This window comes from Trypanosoma brucei, chromosome 10 (genome assembly GCF_000002445.2).
Source record: "Trypanosoma brucei brucei TREU927 chromosome 10, whole genome shotgun sequence".
Taxonomy (NCBI): Eukaryota; Euglenozoa; class Kinetoplastea; order Trypanosomatida; family Trypanosomatidae; genus Trypanosoma; species Trypanosoma brucei.
In genome coordinates this window covers 321,913-338,500 of record NC_007283.1, presented here as the reverse complement: position 1 = coordinate 338,500, position 16,588 = coordinate 321,913, and the positions used below count along the sequence as shown (strand labels likewise).

The 16,588-nt window shown below is 49.5% G+C and overlaps 7 protein-coding genes across 7 annotated transcripts, besides 1 other annotated feature; all 7 read left to right on the top strand.

The window, feature by feature from the left end:
- Positions 1-399: 399 nt before the first annotated feature.
- On the top strand, positions 400-2,025 carry Tb10.70.6800 (aspartyl-tRNA synthetase, putative; the record flags this gene model as incomplete). Its single annotated transcript, XM_817291.1, has 1 exon — positions 400-2,025. The coding sequence occupies one exon, from the start codon at positions 400-402 to the stop codon at positions 2,023-2,025; it is 1,626 nt and encodes a 541-aa protein (XP_822384.1).
- Positions 2,026-2,481: 456 nt separating this feature from the next.
- Tb10.70.6810 (hypothetical protein, conserved) lies at positions 2,482-3,267 on the top strand (the record flags this gene model as incomplete). The annotated part of the gene is made up of 1 exon (XM_817290.1): positions 2,482-3,267. The coding sequence occupies one exon, from the start codon at positions 2,482-2,484 to the stop codon at positions 3,265-3,267; it is 786 nt and encodes a 261-aa protein (XP_822383.1).
- A 484-nt stretch (positions 3,268-3,751) lies between these two features.
- Positions 3,752-4,510, top strand: Tb10.70.6820 (hypothetical protein, conserved; the record flags this gene model as incomplete). The annotated part of the gene is made up of 1 exon (XM_817289.1): positions 3,752-4,510. One exon carries the CDS (start codon positions 3,752-3,754, stop codon positions 4,508-4,510), a length of 759 nt encoding a protein of 252 aa, XP_822382.1.
- A 19-nt stretch (positions 4,511-4,529) lies between these two features.
- Positions 4,530-4,557: a sequence feature (AT_rich).
- Positions 4,558-5,058: 501 nt separating this feature from the next.
- Positions 5,059-6,087, top strand: Tb10.70.6830 (hypothetical protein, conserved; the record flags this gene model as incomplete). The annotated part of the gene is made up of 1 exon (XM_817288.1): positions 5,059-6,087. The coding sequence occupies one exon, from the start codon at positions 5,059-5,061 to the stop codon at positions 6,085-6,087; it is 1,029 nt and encodes a 342-aa protein (XP_822381.1).
- Positions 6,088-10,123: 4,036 nt separating this feature from the next.
- Tb10.70.6870 (hypothetical protein) lies at positions 10,124-10,564 on the top strand (the record flags this gene model as incomplete). Its single annotated transcript, XM_817287.1, has 1 exon — positions 10,124-10,564. The coding sequence occupies one exon, from the start codon at positions 10,124-10,126 to the stop codon at positions 10,562-10,564; it is 441 nt and encodes a 146-aa protein (XP_822380.1).
- Positions 10,565-12,812: 2,248 nt separating this feature from the next.
- On the top strand, positions 12,813-14,855 carry Tb10.70.6880 (katanin, putative; the record flags this gene model as incomplete). Its single annotated transcript, XM_817286.1, has 1 exon — positions 12,813-14,855. The coding sequence occupies one exon, from the start codon at positions 12,813-12,815 to the stop codon at positions 14,853-14,855; it is 2,043 nt and encodes a 680-aa protein (XP_822379.1).
- Positions 14,856-15,423: 568 nt separating this feature from the next.
- On the top strand, positions 15,424-16,461 carry Tb10.70.6890 (hypothetical protein, conserved; the record flags this gene model as incomplete). Its single annotated transcript, XM_817285.1, has 1 exon — positions 15,424-16,461. One exon carries the CDS (start codon positions 15,424-15,426, stop codon positions 16,459-16,461), a length of 1,038 nt encoding a protein of 345 aa, XP_822378.1.
- Positions 16,462-16,588: the final 127 nt, after the last annotated feature.

Below are 16,588 nucleotides of genomic sequence, written 5' to 3'. Positions count from 1 at the left end.
GTGTTAATTTCGACTTATGGATCAATGCTAAGACGAGTGGAAACATTACCACACGCTTACCATTTGTTTTTTTTTACGAATTTCTGCGTCAGTAGTGCCAGCGTTTTTATTATCACTTCTTTTGTCCCCATTCCCATAACCGGAAACTATTTCTATTGATGGGACACTGCCCGGGCGAAGTGGTCTATTTTTTCCTTTTGTTTGTCCCATACTTCTTTTTATTTTCTTGCTGGCGGCACTTTTGTTTGGAGAGGTGCATGTGAGTTGTCCTTAGGAGCTCATAGCGGGAATTTGCAGCTATCGTTGCCCATCCCTCACTAACGTTGCATCCGGAGAAGTTAACTGCATCGCGCTGCAGAAGGTGCCGGGGTCAGTGTTGGGGGGGAAAAAAAAAGTCAAATGTATCGTTTCTGGCCGAGCTTCTCGCCGTTTCCAACTTTGAAACTCCTCAACATCCATCGCTGGTGTTGCAGCGCTACAGGAAAGCCACCCATGGTGGGTGTTGCTGCCATACAGCGCGGCGCGTTACAATCAGCGGCATCGGCAAGGGTTCGCGGTCGTGTGGAGAATTTTCGTGTCCGCGGCAAGCTGGCTTTCATTCAACTCCGCCAACCACCATCGCACTCCATTCAAGTTGTAGCTGCTGGGGCTGAAATCTCACACAAGGTGAAGGAACTTACGCCTGAGTCTATTGTTGATGTTATTGGTGTAATCAAACCTACTGAGCGACCCGTGACATCCGTCAGTTGCTCGAACTATGAACTGCATGCGACATCTATAGAAGTTGTGAGCAAGGCAGCTGTACCGCTTCCTTTTCCGCTTCACGACCAGAACGCGAAGCTGGACACGCGCCTGAACAACCGATACATCGACATGCGAACACCGTTGGCGGTTGCTATGATACGTCTGGTTTCAGCCGCTGCGCAGAGCTTCCGCACGCAGCTTTTGTCCCGCGACTTTGTGGAACTTCACACGCCAAAGATCATAGGCACAGCATCAGAGGGTGGTAGTGCGCTCTTCTCACTGGATTACTTTGGTCGTCAAGCCTTCTTGGCGCAGTCGCCTCAGTTGTACAAGCAAATGGCAATAATGGGTGATGGTATGCGAGTGTTCGAAATTGGGCCCGTTTTCCGCGCGGAGAAGAGTCTTACGCATCGTCATCTCACGGAGTTCACAGGACTGGATGCTGAATTTACAGTCGACGAATTCTATACTGAGTTGTTGGATGTGCTAGAGTCAATATTATGCGGCATGATTTGGAAACTTCAGACAGAAAACGCCGAGTGGATCAGCCAGGCACGAGCGGCATTAATGGAGTTGGACAGTACTGAGGACTGCGGCACTGTGGTGCCTCGTCGTGAAGATATAGTATGCGAGGTAGCGGAGGAGATAATTGCCATGTACAATATACGTTTTGATGACGCGGCGAGCCGAATAGCACCTTCCGTGCCGACTGAACCCTCGGAGGATCGCTATCATGCGCGTATCGGTACAAGCGGGCCAAAGGTGCTGCGTATGACATTCAGGGATGCACTGCAACTCATCCGGGATAACGATCATCAACACGCTGGAAGGCAACAAGAGGTCGTGGGGGAAAGTGACGAAGAGGTTGTGGTCGACTTCAACCTCAACCAGGAGCGGGCACTCGGGGAGTTGATTCGGTTACGCTACGGCGTCGATTTGTACGTTGTGGATCAATTCCCACTGGCTGCACGACCCTTTTACACGATGCCACACCCGAGTGAAGAGGGTGTAGCCTGTGGCTTCGATATGTATTTGCGTGGAGAGGAAATTTGTAGCGGCGGGCAGCGGATACACGACGTGGCGCAGCTCATTCATAGCATGGAGCAGCGGCGAATGGAAGCAGCACATATGAGGGACTACGTGGACTCATTCCGGTACGGTGCGTGGCCACACGGTGGCTTCGGCCTCGGACTTGAACGTATCGTGCTTTTTCTCTTGGGTGCGCGTGACATCAGGCGTGTTTCACTATTTCCCCGTGATCCGAGGCGGTTGGCGCCATGACGTGTGTGTGTGTGTGTGTTGAGATGTTTTGTGTTTCCTTGTTGTTGAGAAACACCTGCTGTTACGCTTTGTAGGGTCACACTAGTGCCGTTGATAGTGCACGTGTTTGGGCCCGTTTGGAACTGCTCAGCGGTGTATTTAAGGTGGACCGCACCGCGTGAATTAATCGTATTCGTGTAGGTAGGTATGGGTTGCCATGTTTTTGTGGCTCAATGGATCTGGTGCCACTGTTTTGTAAGTTTGCAGTTCTTCATTCGCAGGCATAAGGGAAGACTATGTTTAATAAATGAAAGTTGCAAGAAGCACCTGTTCCCTGGTGTCACCCTAAGGGCGCGCATTTGGTATATTATTCCTCCGCCCCCCTACGTGGTTATTAATGCGAACTAGTAGAGAGACCCACGAGGCGGAAGGCACATATTTACCCCATCAGAGAAATAACTAAGGGAAAAGATAAAAATGACAAGTGTGGAAACCCGCATCCAGGCGCTGGTTCAGCGATATACACTCATGGAGAATAATATCAATAAGTTGAGGAAGGCCTTGGCATCACTGGGCGAAGGGCAGCAGAATGCAAATACAACTCCCAGGAATGAGGCAACGGCAGTGGCACATCATCGTGACCCTTGTGACTTAAAGGAACTCCAGCCATGCCCTCAGGATACTCCCGAAGTGGCGGCTCTGCGTCGCTGGTGCATCGAGCATTCCCTCACCACTGCAGTTTTTCGTTGGGTGCCCTCCGACTACTATCAGCACACGCTGCAGTGGCGTCGGGACGAGCTTGCCGCCCCCAGCGTTCATCATCTGTGCAAGTCAATTCTCATGGAAAATACTCACTGCACCAACAAGGATTGCGGCGTCCGAGAAAACTCTCGGTACTATCTTATTGTGTACCCCTACACGGAGAAGTTTGACGCGGAGATGGTCATGCGGCATGTGAAGGGTTTGAACGAGGGACTTGGCAAGAAAAAGTTCAACTTTCGCCTTGCCGCGCCAGATGTTGCACTACAGTTAACCGGCTTTGGTCACGGCGCTGTCGCTCCATTCGGCACACCGACGGAAATTCCAGTAATTCTGAGCGACAAAATCTTACAACTTACACCGGCAGTGTTTTGGATGGGTGGTGGGCATGTGGACTGCAAAGTGCGGGTCGATGTGGAGCAGTTCATGGAGGTGATAAAACCTATTGTGGCGTCCGTCACGACACCGCTAAGCGCTGAGGAGTTGGGGCAGTTGGTGGACTGAAACCAAGAAGTCGCTGCTTCTTTCAAAGCAGTAAACGGGCGTACACGAACGTCCGCCTACGGGCTACCTGATGGATGAGAGATGGTAGTGGGAAAATAGTGAAACATTGACAATGGGGAAGGGTATGATGCCACTCCTCACTTCTCCCGTACACCAGTGTGGGCGCACAGCTCGGTTCACTTATTTGTTGTTGTGTGTTCCGTGGTTAGCGATTCCGGATGTGTAGCGATAATAATACATTCCTAACAAACAATATGTGCTTCTACCGGTTTTGTTTCTGGGGTGCTGCGTCAATTGGGTGCAGCTTAATATTGTTCTACCTTTTTTCTTTTCTTTTTGCCTCTCCTACGCATCAAACTACGCGGCGTGTGTGTTGATCGACGGTTTGCTCGAATATAATAATAGGACGAGTAAAGGCATTCAGTGGCACCCCAGCTTCCACGCGTATAACCCTGGGGGAAACATAGTCCTGTATGGGCGCCTTATGCGCATGTCGTTAACAACACGTAGGCCTTTTTGCCCTGTTCTGCTTAACATTGGCAGCAGCCGCGCCGTGACGCTCTCACATTTTCATGCAAAGGTGTGTCCTTCAATCACTGCAACTGTAAAGCAAACGATAAGGGAACTTGATGATGAGGCATCACCCAACCACCAACGGCGACAGGAGTCCTGTTTTTCATCAGGGGAGTTGCGGTTGCGGCCGTACGGGTTTTCCCCGGAGCGACCACAGCTTCAGCACGAAAGTTGGAGTTGTGCGTGGCACTCATACCTTAACGCAGTGCGCTTGAGAGGTGAAGTATCGGCTGCAGGTGTGGCACCCCTCCCTCCCACAGCAACGAGTGCGAACTCCACAAGTCACAATGATGACGAATTCTTTCCAATGACAGGAACACTCACATTGCCCGTTCCCGTTGTAGTTCCGACTAGCAATAATGAACCCAGTAATGAAACTATAATGATGGAGTTCTTTCGTGTGGACGCGTTCATTCCCGTTCGGGTGCAGATGTACCATGTGATGCGGCGGCTTATTAAGATGCAGGCAGTGTGGAATAATATAGTAGCAATCGGGATCGTGGTACCGACGCACGAGGTTGAGTATTTTATTTCTGCAGCAAGAGCTGCCCACGCTTCGGATGGCGAGAGAACTCCTCACGCTCTGCTCTCAAGAAAACCAAGTGTGTTGGTGTACGACCCGGAAGGGCTTCGATTTCAAGCACCAGAGTCCAAGAGGTTGCGGAAATAACACGTCCTTGCGTGTGTACATTTTATTTTTATTTTTTTGTAAAAAAACAAACAAACAAACTAAGGCCATTGCAGTACGGCTAGTGACAGCTACTTCCATAAGTGCGTTTCGTATTGAACCTTCCCATGTTTTACTTCAAAGGACACTCACATAAGCATACTTGCATGAATGTGCAATCATTTGTATATGTGGATGTGTGCCCAAGCATTTAGGAGGGGAAATGCGAAGACAAGACTCGGAAGCTGAAAGCACCTCATAAGTGACTGTCATTTACTTCTCCGGAGAGAAAATGGAGTTAGTTGTTCTACGCGAACATCCACGGCATCTTTCCTCATTTCGCTCTACGAATTTACGTAATACGATCAGGGTTCTAGGAATAAAGGAAAAAGGAAAAAAACGATAATATAATACCTCCGACAAGTGAGAGGAATAAACGCAGACGTGCGGATTAAAGGTATTCATATTCGTTAACAACGCGGCTGGTGGGTGTCTCTGACGAACACAAGTGGGTTGAAGCAAAAAGAAAAAAAAACAACAGAGAGAGGAACATGGCGGAAGAAAGGTGCCTGGAGGGACCCATGGAATACTTTTTCGCTGCCCTGGAGCGGCAGTTTCCCAAGCAAACAGCGTTGATAGGGGGCGCAAAATCTCTGACGCAGGCTATTCTGAGGGCTCTTGACGTTCTCTACCCGTTTGTGGAGGCCCTGTTCGTCAGGTTTATGGACTACGCTAAGTCCCTGTCTTCCCACGAGTTGAACCAAATACTCCCTCTCATCGCTGGTTTTTCCATTTGTTTCTTTGGGGGTTGCTTCTTCACGCTGTTTTCAACCGTGGAAATCGTTTACCTCACCAGCTGGGATCGCATTAAAAAGAGTGCCGAGGTTATTCACCGGAATTACGTCGCGGCGATGGAGGCCAGTAGGAAAGATGACGCCCCGGGCTATGGTTACACTGTTACCACAGGCGACGAAAGTCTCTCGAAGAATGAACTGCTCTCGCGCAAGTTACGTATCTTTCTGCAATCTGTCGACCCCGTCAGTGTGAAGGAGGAACTCGCTGCGGTTGCCCTGGCATTCATGGCGGTTGTGGCAGCGTTGCGGGATCGCTTCGCCTATTACGTCACACTGGGTTGTATTCTCGCAGATACAGCCCCACGTTTTTTCCCACTTAAAGCCATCCTCGAAGAGTCGCTGCCACCGGAGCTACAGAAACTTGCAGGCCCCTTTTCCAACTTCCTTTTTGGAGCCCTAGGCACAACCATTGCCGTGCTTGCGAGCCAATACACCATCACCCTGCACTGCGCCACACGAGGCTCAAAAATGCTTGTGGATAGTGCCCTCGAGTTGGCCAAAACAAGAGGAATCGTGGTACAGGATGTGAAGGTCGATGATAGTTGGGTGAAGGCATTCGCTTTCGGCCTCGCCGTCATCGGATTCACATGGCAAGCCGCGAACGGTTTTTCACTACCCTTTCCACTTAATTTGCTCCTCTTCCCCGTTACGGTGCTAGAGTGGATCGTCAACGTCATTTTCCGCGCGTCCGGGTCTGCCGTGTGGGCAACCACTCTTTCTGTGTAAAAAAGATGTGGTTGAAAAAACAGTGGTCGTGGAGAATGCGCGTGGTTGTCGCTAGGGGGACATCGTTTCTGTGGCGCTAGCGGGAGACGGAACTGTTTTCGAGCGTATGCGCGAAGGGGTAAAGGGGAGGTTGGAGAGGACCCATTTCACCTTACTAAGAGTGAAAGCTAAGTTGCTGCCGAGTGTGTAAGTTGTCTGCGGAAACCATTTACCAGGCACGCGCCCTCATAAATATCCGCGCAATATGTGAAGGTCGTTTCGCATTTATCTCCTGCTGTTTGGCGTGCGTGCGTAGTTTAACACCATGCGTTTCACTTTGTGCTGGTTCCGCCAGTTTTGAGAGGTGCCCTCTTCTATTTCCATTCTTGCCACAAAACCCGTTTTTTTTTCGTTAGTGTGAGGACGGGGCAGCGCAGCAAACGGCCCCTTGAAGTAAAACAACAGTTGCTGCCCCAGCTAGGTCAGTCGGAGAAAAAAAAAACCTCAACACCGATAAGGGGCACCAATAACGCAACACAAACACCGGTTTGTTCGGTTGGAAGGAAACTTGGGCCCGAAGGGAGTGTAAAAGAAGGGGAAAGGGAACTCTGGATCGGTGGAATGACTGACATTACACATTCCAATCGCCTATGCGCATGATGGCGAGCACCGCGGCAGCGGCTCTACCGCTATTTGTAGTCTTTGCGCTATAAAGCAAGGCGCGCTTCCAATTGAAATAACGGCTATGAAGCTGTCCAATGGCACGCACCGGTCAGTGGTCTGACGATCACTCTACAAAAAAAAAAAATCGCCTACCAAACACAAGCGGGCACACACACACGTACGCAAACAGAACCGTTTCATTGTGTTTTTACATCAATGAGGCGTAACGGCAACTTCTTTTTAGCCTAACGCATTGCCAATGTTGCTAACGTCCATGAAGTTATAGTTTGTTTTTCTGCCGTTGACACTAAAAGAGGGCTTTGGGGGGGGGGGTCACTGACTACCACTTGATACGTCGCGTCCCCCATCCTTTTCACAACACAAGGAAACAGCCACTTCCAGTCCCAAAAATAGACCCAGGAAATTGCAATGCCAAGCTTCGAATTGGGGAAATGCATGGGGAGGTATGAAAAATAACCTTGGATCGTGATCGAGAAAAACAAACCCTTTCGTAAAAAAAAAAAAAAATCACTCCCCTAGCATGATGTACGCTCCGTGAAAGTAGTCCAAACGGTCGGGTCGCACCCACACTTACCGTTTGTATCGTAAAGCTTAGCAAACCCTCCCAGCGTCATTTTGAATGTTCATACCCCTTCAGTTACTCCATCACAATTCAATAATAGACCCTCCAAAACCTCAGCATCCGCAGCAGCCGTTACGAGCCAACCGCTCTGGCCTTTGATACTTTTCAAACCTCCTTTTCTGCTCCCCCACGTTCCACTGAAAACATGAGGCTCAATTGCTGTTGAGTGGCAAAACCCTCCTTTTCAGAAGCGAGCGGGGGCGGAGATTTTCGGGCCGCCTTTCTGCACTTCATCCTCTTGAGGGTTTCTGCTCTCATTGGTATATTTGATGTGAACCTTCTAACAGTGCAATGGGGATTATGTTCGCCAGCAAATGCCATGGCTCCACCGTCAAAAACCATCACCACGTCATTACCACCCGACCCCACACTTTCGACATTGCACAGAATGCGGGGCGGTTCCTGCGGCATACATTGCTGAGACGAGGAAAGAAGCATGATGCAAAGCCGCGCCCCCAGCACTTGAAACGTTGCCAAGCGTTTCGTCACAAGCGATGCCCGTAACCGCCTCTCACCCTTCAAGTGATATACCAACTGCAAGGTAGGGAAATTTCCATTTCACTGTGAACAACGAAACACGGGCGGTGCCTCGGATGGCAAAAGGTTGTCCCTTTTGAGGATGGCTCATTAAAACATGGTGGGCTTTTGGCGCCCTCAAGGGAGACATCCATAACAATTAGGGGAAGCTGACTACCAACATTCTACATTTATCAAAGCCTACAAACGACCCCCTCCAACATGGGTGCCGGCAGCTCGTCTGCGTCTATTCGTGGTGGAGCGTCCGTTGTTGAGGAATCGAAAACAGAAGGAACTCCAGAAAGCATGGTAACTCCGCTTGGGCTTTCGGATGAGGAGCAGCCCAAGGTCACATCAACCTACTTCCCCACCCTCAAATATAAAACGGCTCTAATGGAGTCATGGAAAAGCCGGAACCGTTGCGCAGAAGAAGGATGTTAAGTTGATAACTGGCGAATGTATGGAACAGGCATTTTCAGTTGCCAACAGAAGAGCCCTAATACGATAAAGATCAGTTAAAGGAGAGTTCCCCCCGTCTTATGTGATCTGCTTTAAACACTCTGAGATAACAATATGGAAAGCTTTGAGGAACTCTGGAAGCAGTTGCAGTTGGATCCCTTGCGATGCAACACTTGGGAATGACAGGGAGATTTGTACGTTGAAAGCCTTAGAGGCTATCGTATTCGTGGAGGGTGGTCGTTTGACCGACATTTGGAGGCGGAGCGCGACAGAGTACCGTGCCACACGTGAGAAAGTTGTTGAAGAGAGGAGAATATCTCAATGATGCCATTGCACATTTTATTTGCCAAATTGCGGCTCAAGCAGTTACTAGGAGGAAGGGGTGCGGAGCCGCGGCGCCCGGAAGAATCATGAGGCGCATAAACATCAAGGGGGTGGACCTCATTGTACTAATGAAGAAGGTGTCGAATGAAACAGTTGTGCGGGAATGAGGATATGGGGCTTCAAAACCATTCATCATCAGGGGGGGGGGGGAATGTTGGAGGCTGCTAAAGTTGGTATTCGCGCCGTATCTGTTAACCACTTGGAATCTGGTTGTTAGTGGTTACCGCCTTCCAAAGAGGCAGCCGATGCATACAAGGGCGGGCACATATGCACAGCCCTCTCGCAAAGGAACACTCAACACATTCACTCACAAAAATGTATTGAGTTTCTGGAATTACAGACCGCATGTTTAAAACTATTGTAAATATCTAACCGTGGGCCGTCATTTACGGGGTGCTCCAGCGGTGTGGAAACTGGGGAAGAAGAATCGTTTGGGAGAGAACCGAAGAAGCTGTAGGTGAGCGGGTTGCGGCATCTGCCGCAGCCTCCTAACCTGCTCATGCGGTTTGGAAAAGAGCAAAAGAAACATGTGCATAGTATCACCGCGCCGTTGCCGAATCCAACCAAAAACGCCAGTGGGACAGCGCTGTTTCTACCCGCGAAGCCAACTGACAGTATGCCAAAGCTGACGGGGAAAATGCTGGGCGGCGGGATGAAAGAAAATTCGAGGATAAAGTTTCTACCGCGATGATCTGGTTTACTTCCGGAAATTCCCGCCTTTGACTTCACAGCAGGGGCAATGAATTAAATCAATTGTGAAAAGAATTTCTGTGCCGCCGCAGTGGTCGCCGGCTGCGCTCCGTGCCCAACATCGCGGCACTTCTCTGCTTCAAGGAAACCACAATGGCTGTGGAGAACGGTGCCACAACAATCCTTTTTGGCACTTTCCTCTCGTGGACTGCTGCGTCGAAGTCTCTTGGGACCCCAATCTCAAGCGCATCCTTTCCACCATCTGCAGAAGTTCCCATGCCTGCAGGCGTTTTTGGAGTCTGCTTCGGAAAATGGAAATCGTCATGGGAAACTCGTCTGTTCGATACTAATCTAGAAACACCATTACCCCTACGGTGAGCAATGCCGGTACTCTGACACCGTGATGGTTTGGCACCCTTAGCTTGGTCCGACTCTAATAGCGGTTTCATCTGTGTACCGCCCGTCGCTGACCGCGCAGATGTGGTGGTCTGAGGGGTATTCTTAACGGTTGGGCTGCTTCCTCCGTCCTTTGAAGTAGTTGAAAGCGGCGTACGATCGAGTGTACTTTGGGAGGGTACTCAGTGCTTGCGCTGTAGCTGGGCGTTTGCCGCCCTACAAGGGGGAGAAGGCCATTACTCGGGTGCGGTATCGGAGTTGAGCACTGACAAAAGCAAAGCATTTCCGAAGCGGAAAGGAGCTGTTATGACATCTCATCCCGCTGTTCTCGCCACCGCCTTTCATACCAATCACATACGCGACAGAGGTATTCCTATTTCCTTCGTTAACACTCCACAGCGCGTTCCTCAGGGAGAAAGACAGGCATATACGACCCGCACCACGATCTCACCGTCAGCCCACCCCCCCCCCCCTAGTAGAGCTCGGAGGCGGTTTAAAAGCTCTCGGCGGTCCCGCCGGCCTCAGGCGGCCTTGAAGTGGCGCGAAAGTGACAACACACCTATTCGCGGCGCTCCCGGAGAAAGCGTGGATCGAAAGGGCCAAGACTTCCCCTTGTCCCCCTCACATTTTTCAGGTACACTTCTGATTACCTTCGCGGACGCACCCCGGTGGCGCTTTCCCTCCTATGTTTCGGTCACCTTCCTGGACAGCAGAGGTTGCCACACCCCCCAGAAAGCCCTGGATTAAGGGTGGGGGGTGAGCGGTTGGAAAAAAGTTCGGACACTTTTGCGAGCTGGGTGCCCTATTTCGGCGAACACGGCGCTCCTGTGCGGGGAAAGCTACGCTCCTCGCGAATCTTGTGCACTACCGCATCCTCTGCGAAGAGGAACGCCTCCCTGAAGCGCAGGGGCTGCCGAGCCCCCTGCTGCTTCACAAGGCAGAGCACAGCCTTCACCCCAGGCGTTACGGCCACCGAAAGGAACGAACGCCGTCCTTACTCCCCGGGATCTGACTCATCAACTCTTCCGCTCCCCCCGGTTGTAACCGGTTTCTTCGTGCGAGGCCGGGTGGGTCCACGCGATGGCCGCCCCGTCGACGGGGCGGCCCGGTTCTCTTGGTATGCGTTCGGCCACCGGTTATCCCAAATTCGTATATCCGGGGCTTGATTTGGGAAGGGTCGAAGCATTGTTTGTCGTGGGGCCGCGCTGCATCTGGCTTTGCGGCGTTGGTGGCGGTTTTGGTTTTCCTTTTTGACGGGGGCTCACCCTCTTACGCCGTACCGTTCTCACCGCCTTGACGGGCCGCGCCGTCGGCGTCACGAGAGGTGACCAACAGTTGGATGGGATAGACGCTTTTAACGGATGCCTGGTCCCTTTCCACATTGTTGTGATTGGCCGTTGTAAGTAACTTGGTGTAGTCGCCCAGGGTCCTCAAAGTGCGATCAGTGTTTATAAACTAGGTGCAATGCTGACGTGCTGTGAATGGGCCCACTGTTCATCATGGTCGCAGGGTAGGGGTCGGGTTTTATGAACGGAAACTTTTTTGGTTTGCCGTGGTTCTGGTCAGCACCTCGAGAGTGTTCTCCGACAATCTCTGCGATAGTGATGTTCGGCGTAAAGGTGCGGAGAGAAGAGGTCGGAGACCGCTTGTTGTTGATCGTCACCGACGGTGCTGATGGCTATTTCTGCATGTATTACTATGATATTTGTGAAGCGGGAGGTCTCACATGTAGCCCTCGGTGGCTTTGCACTGCGCTCTTTCCGATGCAACTCTAAATGTGTTACGGGGGACATCAGCTGGTTCTATTGCCGAGCAGGGAACAACGATTACTGTGCTCACAGCAACCCCACTGCCGTAGCCGAAGGCATCGTCAGTTTAAGGTACAGTCCTTGTTAGTTGGACGATTTCGTTGCGGACGTGAGTGTTTGCCTCTCCAAGTGGTGGCGGCTGAGAATGGCTATACCCGCTTGTGTTCAAAAATCGAACCGCAGCATGCCCTATGCGCATTAACGAGTACCTTCACCCGCGTTCACTACGTTGTTTTCAAATTGCTGTTTGAACGATTTTTCTTTTGTCTTGATGTTGCAGATATTATGTCTCATGGGGTTTGTTTGTGGGAAACCCTTATTGTGTGTTGCGGCTGCTGCGGACAACAGTTTTCATTCAATACCTCGGGTTGAGGTCATATAGGTCTTCACTTTTTTCATCGCTCTAGCATATGGCTGATGTCTGATGTTTTGATGTGGGATGGCGTTTTCATTGTTAGCACCGCCAGTTGTTGGTTGCCTCTACAGCATTTTCCAGTCGCTTTTTTTTTGACATCAATGGATTTTGTTTTCTGCTGCAAAATTGTACGAGTATCCAATTTAGCTTGAAGTTTCTTTTGAGTTCTCCGCTCATCTGCTGTCTGCTTGCATGTTCTATTAACTTCTATCTATTTGGAGGAAGAGATGTATAGAGCACGTGCCGTTTCCCGAGATCGGAGCCCCAATCCTTTCCTCTCCAGCATAACTACGTAGTGGGACGGGTCCAATAAGTAGTTACCTCTATGTAATGATTTACCCATGCAGGTCAGTTTCGTGACACAGGGAGGAATTGTTTATTTTCTAACGTTACTGTGCATTGTTTTCCTTTTTTCTTGATTGAGGGAACGTGCATCTACTTATTGTTTACAGTTTGTTCTCTAACTTTATTTTTGAACTACTTTAATTATTGTTATTTTGGAACGTATTGGTTGCTCACTTTGTCTTGTCCCCAGTCCTTCGAATTGTTTTTTGCCGATTCAGGAGGGAAGGCAGTTATTTATTGTTAGTTTGTTATTCCAGTTTTAAAGAGTTCCATTTGCTTTATCTGCATTTTGGTAACTTGTAAAGGGAGAACTGTAGTATATATATACATAAAGCGCCCGTAGAGTTACGGCAATCTGATTGCTTTTGCCCACGAAAAGTTTGTTATTGTGGTGCTGATAAACTGCGGCTGCAAAGGGTTTTTACCAATGGACGACGACGTGGGGCTTCAAAAGGCAATTTACTCCTCTCTTCAAAGCAAACGGACCCAAGATGCGTTTAACCGATTTTCTAGAAATGCTCCAAGTCATGGAACGGTTCGAAGTTTTCCCCGCAACGGTAAGCGCAATGCCCTGTTGCGTGAGGGTATCATGCCCACAGTACCACGGTCCCAACAAGTCAGGAGCACCACTGGTTGGACATTTTCTCAGTTTGGCGACTACACGGACCGACCCCCTTGGGTAAACCCGCTGGACGAAGAATCTTGTATTCCGAATATGCCGGTGCGTCTCCAACAACCCAGCGATCGTGTACCTGGATGGACTTTGATGTGCTCAGGTGGCCGCATTCAGAGGCAAAATGCAATGGGATCGAACATACTTTTTATATGTGAAGAAGTCCACTATGCTCAGAACACGAAAATTCACTGCAATGATCTGTTGGCGCTTCGAACGGTAGCGCCTCTTCCACAGGGCAAAAACATCGCTTGCTTTACTGCGCAAATCCAAAGCTTGGTAAGTCAAGGACGGTATGCAATGTTTGGTATGGGAATAACTCCCAGGGCGGGAGACGAGAGACAGGGGTTTTGTGTGGCTTTGGTCCATTATGATTCCTCTGGTGGTATTTTTCTTTCGGTGGAAAAGTGGCGAATGACGGAGCAAGACACGTTTGAGCGACTTGAACTATTGGAACCCATGAAGACCCTCCGGTTGATCAGAGAGCGCGTAACCATAACGTTGCTGGTATCATCTGAGCATTTTAGTTTATCAATCAACGGTGAGGTTGTCTGCCCAACCCTCCACGCTCCTGGAGTTCGGTTGGGTGAATCGCTTCCCATACTTCTTGCGACGGGTGGAAAGATATCGGTGAGAGAGGTTGCCGTAGTAGAAGGACACAAACCCCCGGCAAACAAACTGTACGGTAGGCCACCACCGTTTACTTTGTCTCCCAAGAAGAGTGACACAAACAAGAAGGGTATCCCAATAGTGGAAGAGGAGCCCCTTTGCTCCAGTGGAAAGGCAGCGTTTCCTGACAAGGTTTCTAATCGTAAGGGGAAAGTGGTTGATAAGGCAGTACCAAAAGATAAGGTGTTGAACTCAGTTGCACCCTGTGCTCCTCCAGGTATTGCTCCTGAATTACTTGAACGCATTGAAGCAGAGATAATTGAACGGTCTCCCAACGTCGAGTGGGATGACATAGCCGGCATCCCCGAAGCTAAGCGTTTACTGAAGGAAGCCATAATATTACCACTGTTGGTACCGGAGCTCTTCACTGGGGTTGTGCAACCTTGGAAGGGTGTCCTATTGTTTGGTCCTCCTGGGACAGGGAAAACGATGCTTGCTCGAGCTGTGGCTACAAGCGCCAAAACGACCTTCTTCAACATCAGCGCCTCGTCCCTTATTAGCAAGTATTTTGGCGAGAGCGAGAAGATTGTGCGGTCACTGTTCCATCTTGCGCGCCATTACGCACCATCAACAATATTTTTTGATGAAGTTGACGCTTTAATGTCTGCTCGAGGTGGAAACGAACATGAAGCGAGCCGACGTATTAAGAGTGAGATGCTTCAGCAATTTGATGGATTGTGCACTGAAAATGATAAACGCGTGCTGGTTCTCGCAACTACAAATCGTCCATGGGATTTGGATGAGGCCATGCGCCGCAGGCTGGAAAAGCGCATTTATATACCTCTTCCGGATAAAGCTGGACGACTGAGTTTACTCAAGAAACAAACAGCTACTTTGTCTTTGGACCCCTCTGTTGATCTGGAGGAGATATCCGATAAAAGAACGGAAGGATTTAGCGGCGCAGACATGAACCTAGTTGTTCGTGACGCCGCAATGATGCCAATGCGAAGGTTAATCGCGGACAGATCACCGGCAGAGATCGCTGCGATGAAGGAGGGAGGCAAGATGATTGTTTCCCCAGTTACAATGAATGACTTTGAGGATGCTCTGAAGAAAATCCAACCTTCTGTTTCACAGAGCTCAATCAAACAGTTTGAAAAGTGGGCGGAAGAGCTGGGGTCAGTGTGATTACCTATCTTATCTTGTTTATGACGAATGTATGTGTCGGTAAGCTACATTTTCGGATATTTAGCAAATTTGTCTTCGATTTATAATTTTTTTGCCGTCAATATATATTTCCGTGGTATTATGTCTTACAATGTGCTTCTACCACTTTTTGCTACAGTTTGATTTTGTAATTGTCGGATGGTTACATGGTCTTCTGTGGTTCTTCCGCCCTCTCCCCCGTACGGGACTAATCTCCTCCAGAGGTATCGTTGTTGTTAGTGTCATATTTGTGCCCCCTACTGTTTTTCTTAACAGTTTGTCGTTGTAAGAGGTATCAGGTACGAAAAACGAAGGGAAGAAAAAAGTGAATCACGTGCTTGTATTTTCGTTGGCACTGGATGGAAGAATTACAGTCATCGATCTGTATTACGGTTTTTTTCTAAAAAAAAAACCGTAACATTCCCCGTTTTACCTAATGATTTTTTTCTTTTTTAAACTGGATAGTGGTAGTGTAATATTTTCCGTGTTTGTTTTCCCTTGCCCCTCATATATCTCCACTGGTAGCGTCGTTAGGCTCTTGTGAAGCGGTATGCGAGAGGTATTGCTTGGTGTTTTTGATGGCTACATGCCTCTGGAGAGGAATAAACTTACTTCAGAAACGAAAATAGGTGGTTCCCCGACATATCGACCTTCACTTTCTGAATCTCAACTGATGACAATACGCGAGTGGACCACTTGTGGTGTATGTGGGCGTCACATGTTCCTCGTCCTCCAGGCCTTCAGCCCTTTGCCTCAATCTTCTGCTGGACATCACCGAATGATATACGTGTTTTGTTGTAACTCTGATGCATGCTCTCGTCAGCCTTCAAGCAGTTGGTGCGCGTTCACTCTACAGGCGGAGAACATGGATGAAGAGGCGCTCGACGATATCCAGTCGGAGGAAGCTGCGCGCTCGGATCCTGTTATGGCATCGGAGTTACCCCCCAGTACATTTCCTCCGTGCTATGTGGCTATTGATAGCGAACCAAGAAAAGAAATTGTAGTCCCGACAGATCTTGAAGCAGAGATGATCCGTGCAGCCCAAGAGAACGCTAAGAACCCGGATATAACCGAAAATGACATAAAGGAATTGGAACAAACAATTGATCTAAAGGACAAACCTGCTGATTACGAATTTGATAAATTCCGGAGGAGGGTGGCGAGAGAGCCAAGTCAGGTTATCCGTTATTATGAACGGTTCCCCACGGAATCTTGTGGAGTTACCTTAGTGTCAGCAGTTGCGCCACCTCTCTTTATGCGACCGAGTAGGGTTAAGGAAATCATCCGGATACCACCGTGTAGAGATTGTGGGGCCGCTCTAATTCACGAACTGCAGATAATGCCAACTAGTGTGTACTATCTTCGTGTTCGAGACTATATAGCTTCGGGGTCACCGTCGGGAGACGAAGGTGTCGATTGGGGTACGGTAACGGTCTTCGTCTGTTCAAAGGATTGCTCGAAAGACCGCTCTGGGTCATCACTCCGAAAAGAATTTGTTTTTGTCGAAAAAGCTCCCGAACAACAAGACGAACTCGAAAATTTGGAGGGTCGAGTGGATTTGCGCACCTTTATGACAGGAAGGACGTAGAAAGGGGGACAAATTCATTTTTCTTTTTTGTGTGTGTCCATGTGTGACTGCTTATCCACTCTCGTTGACACGGGTTGTAAGGAAAGCAGCTCAGGCCTTCAGAGGGGGGAAATCGGCGCTACCGTTT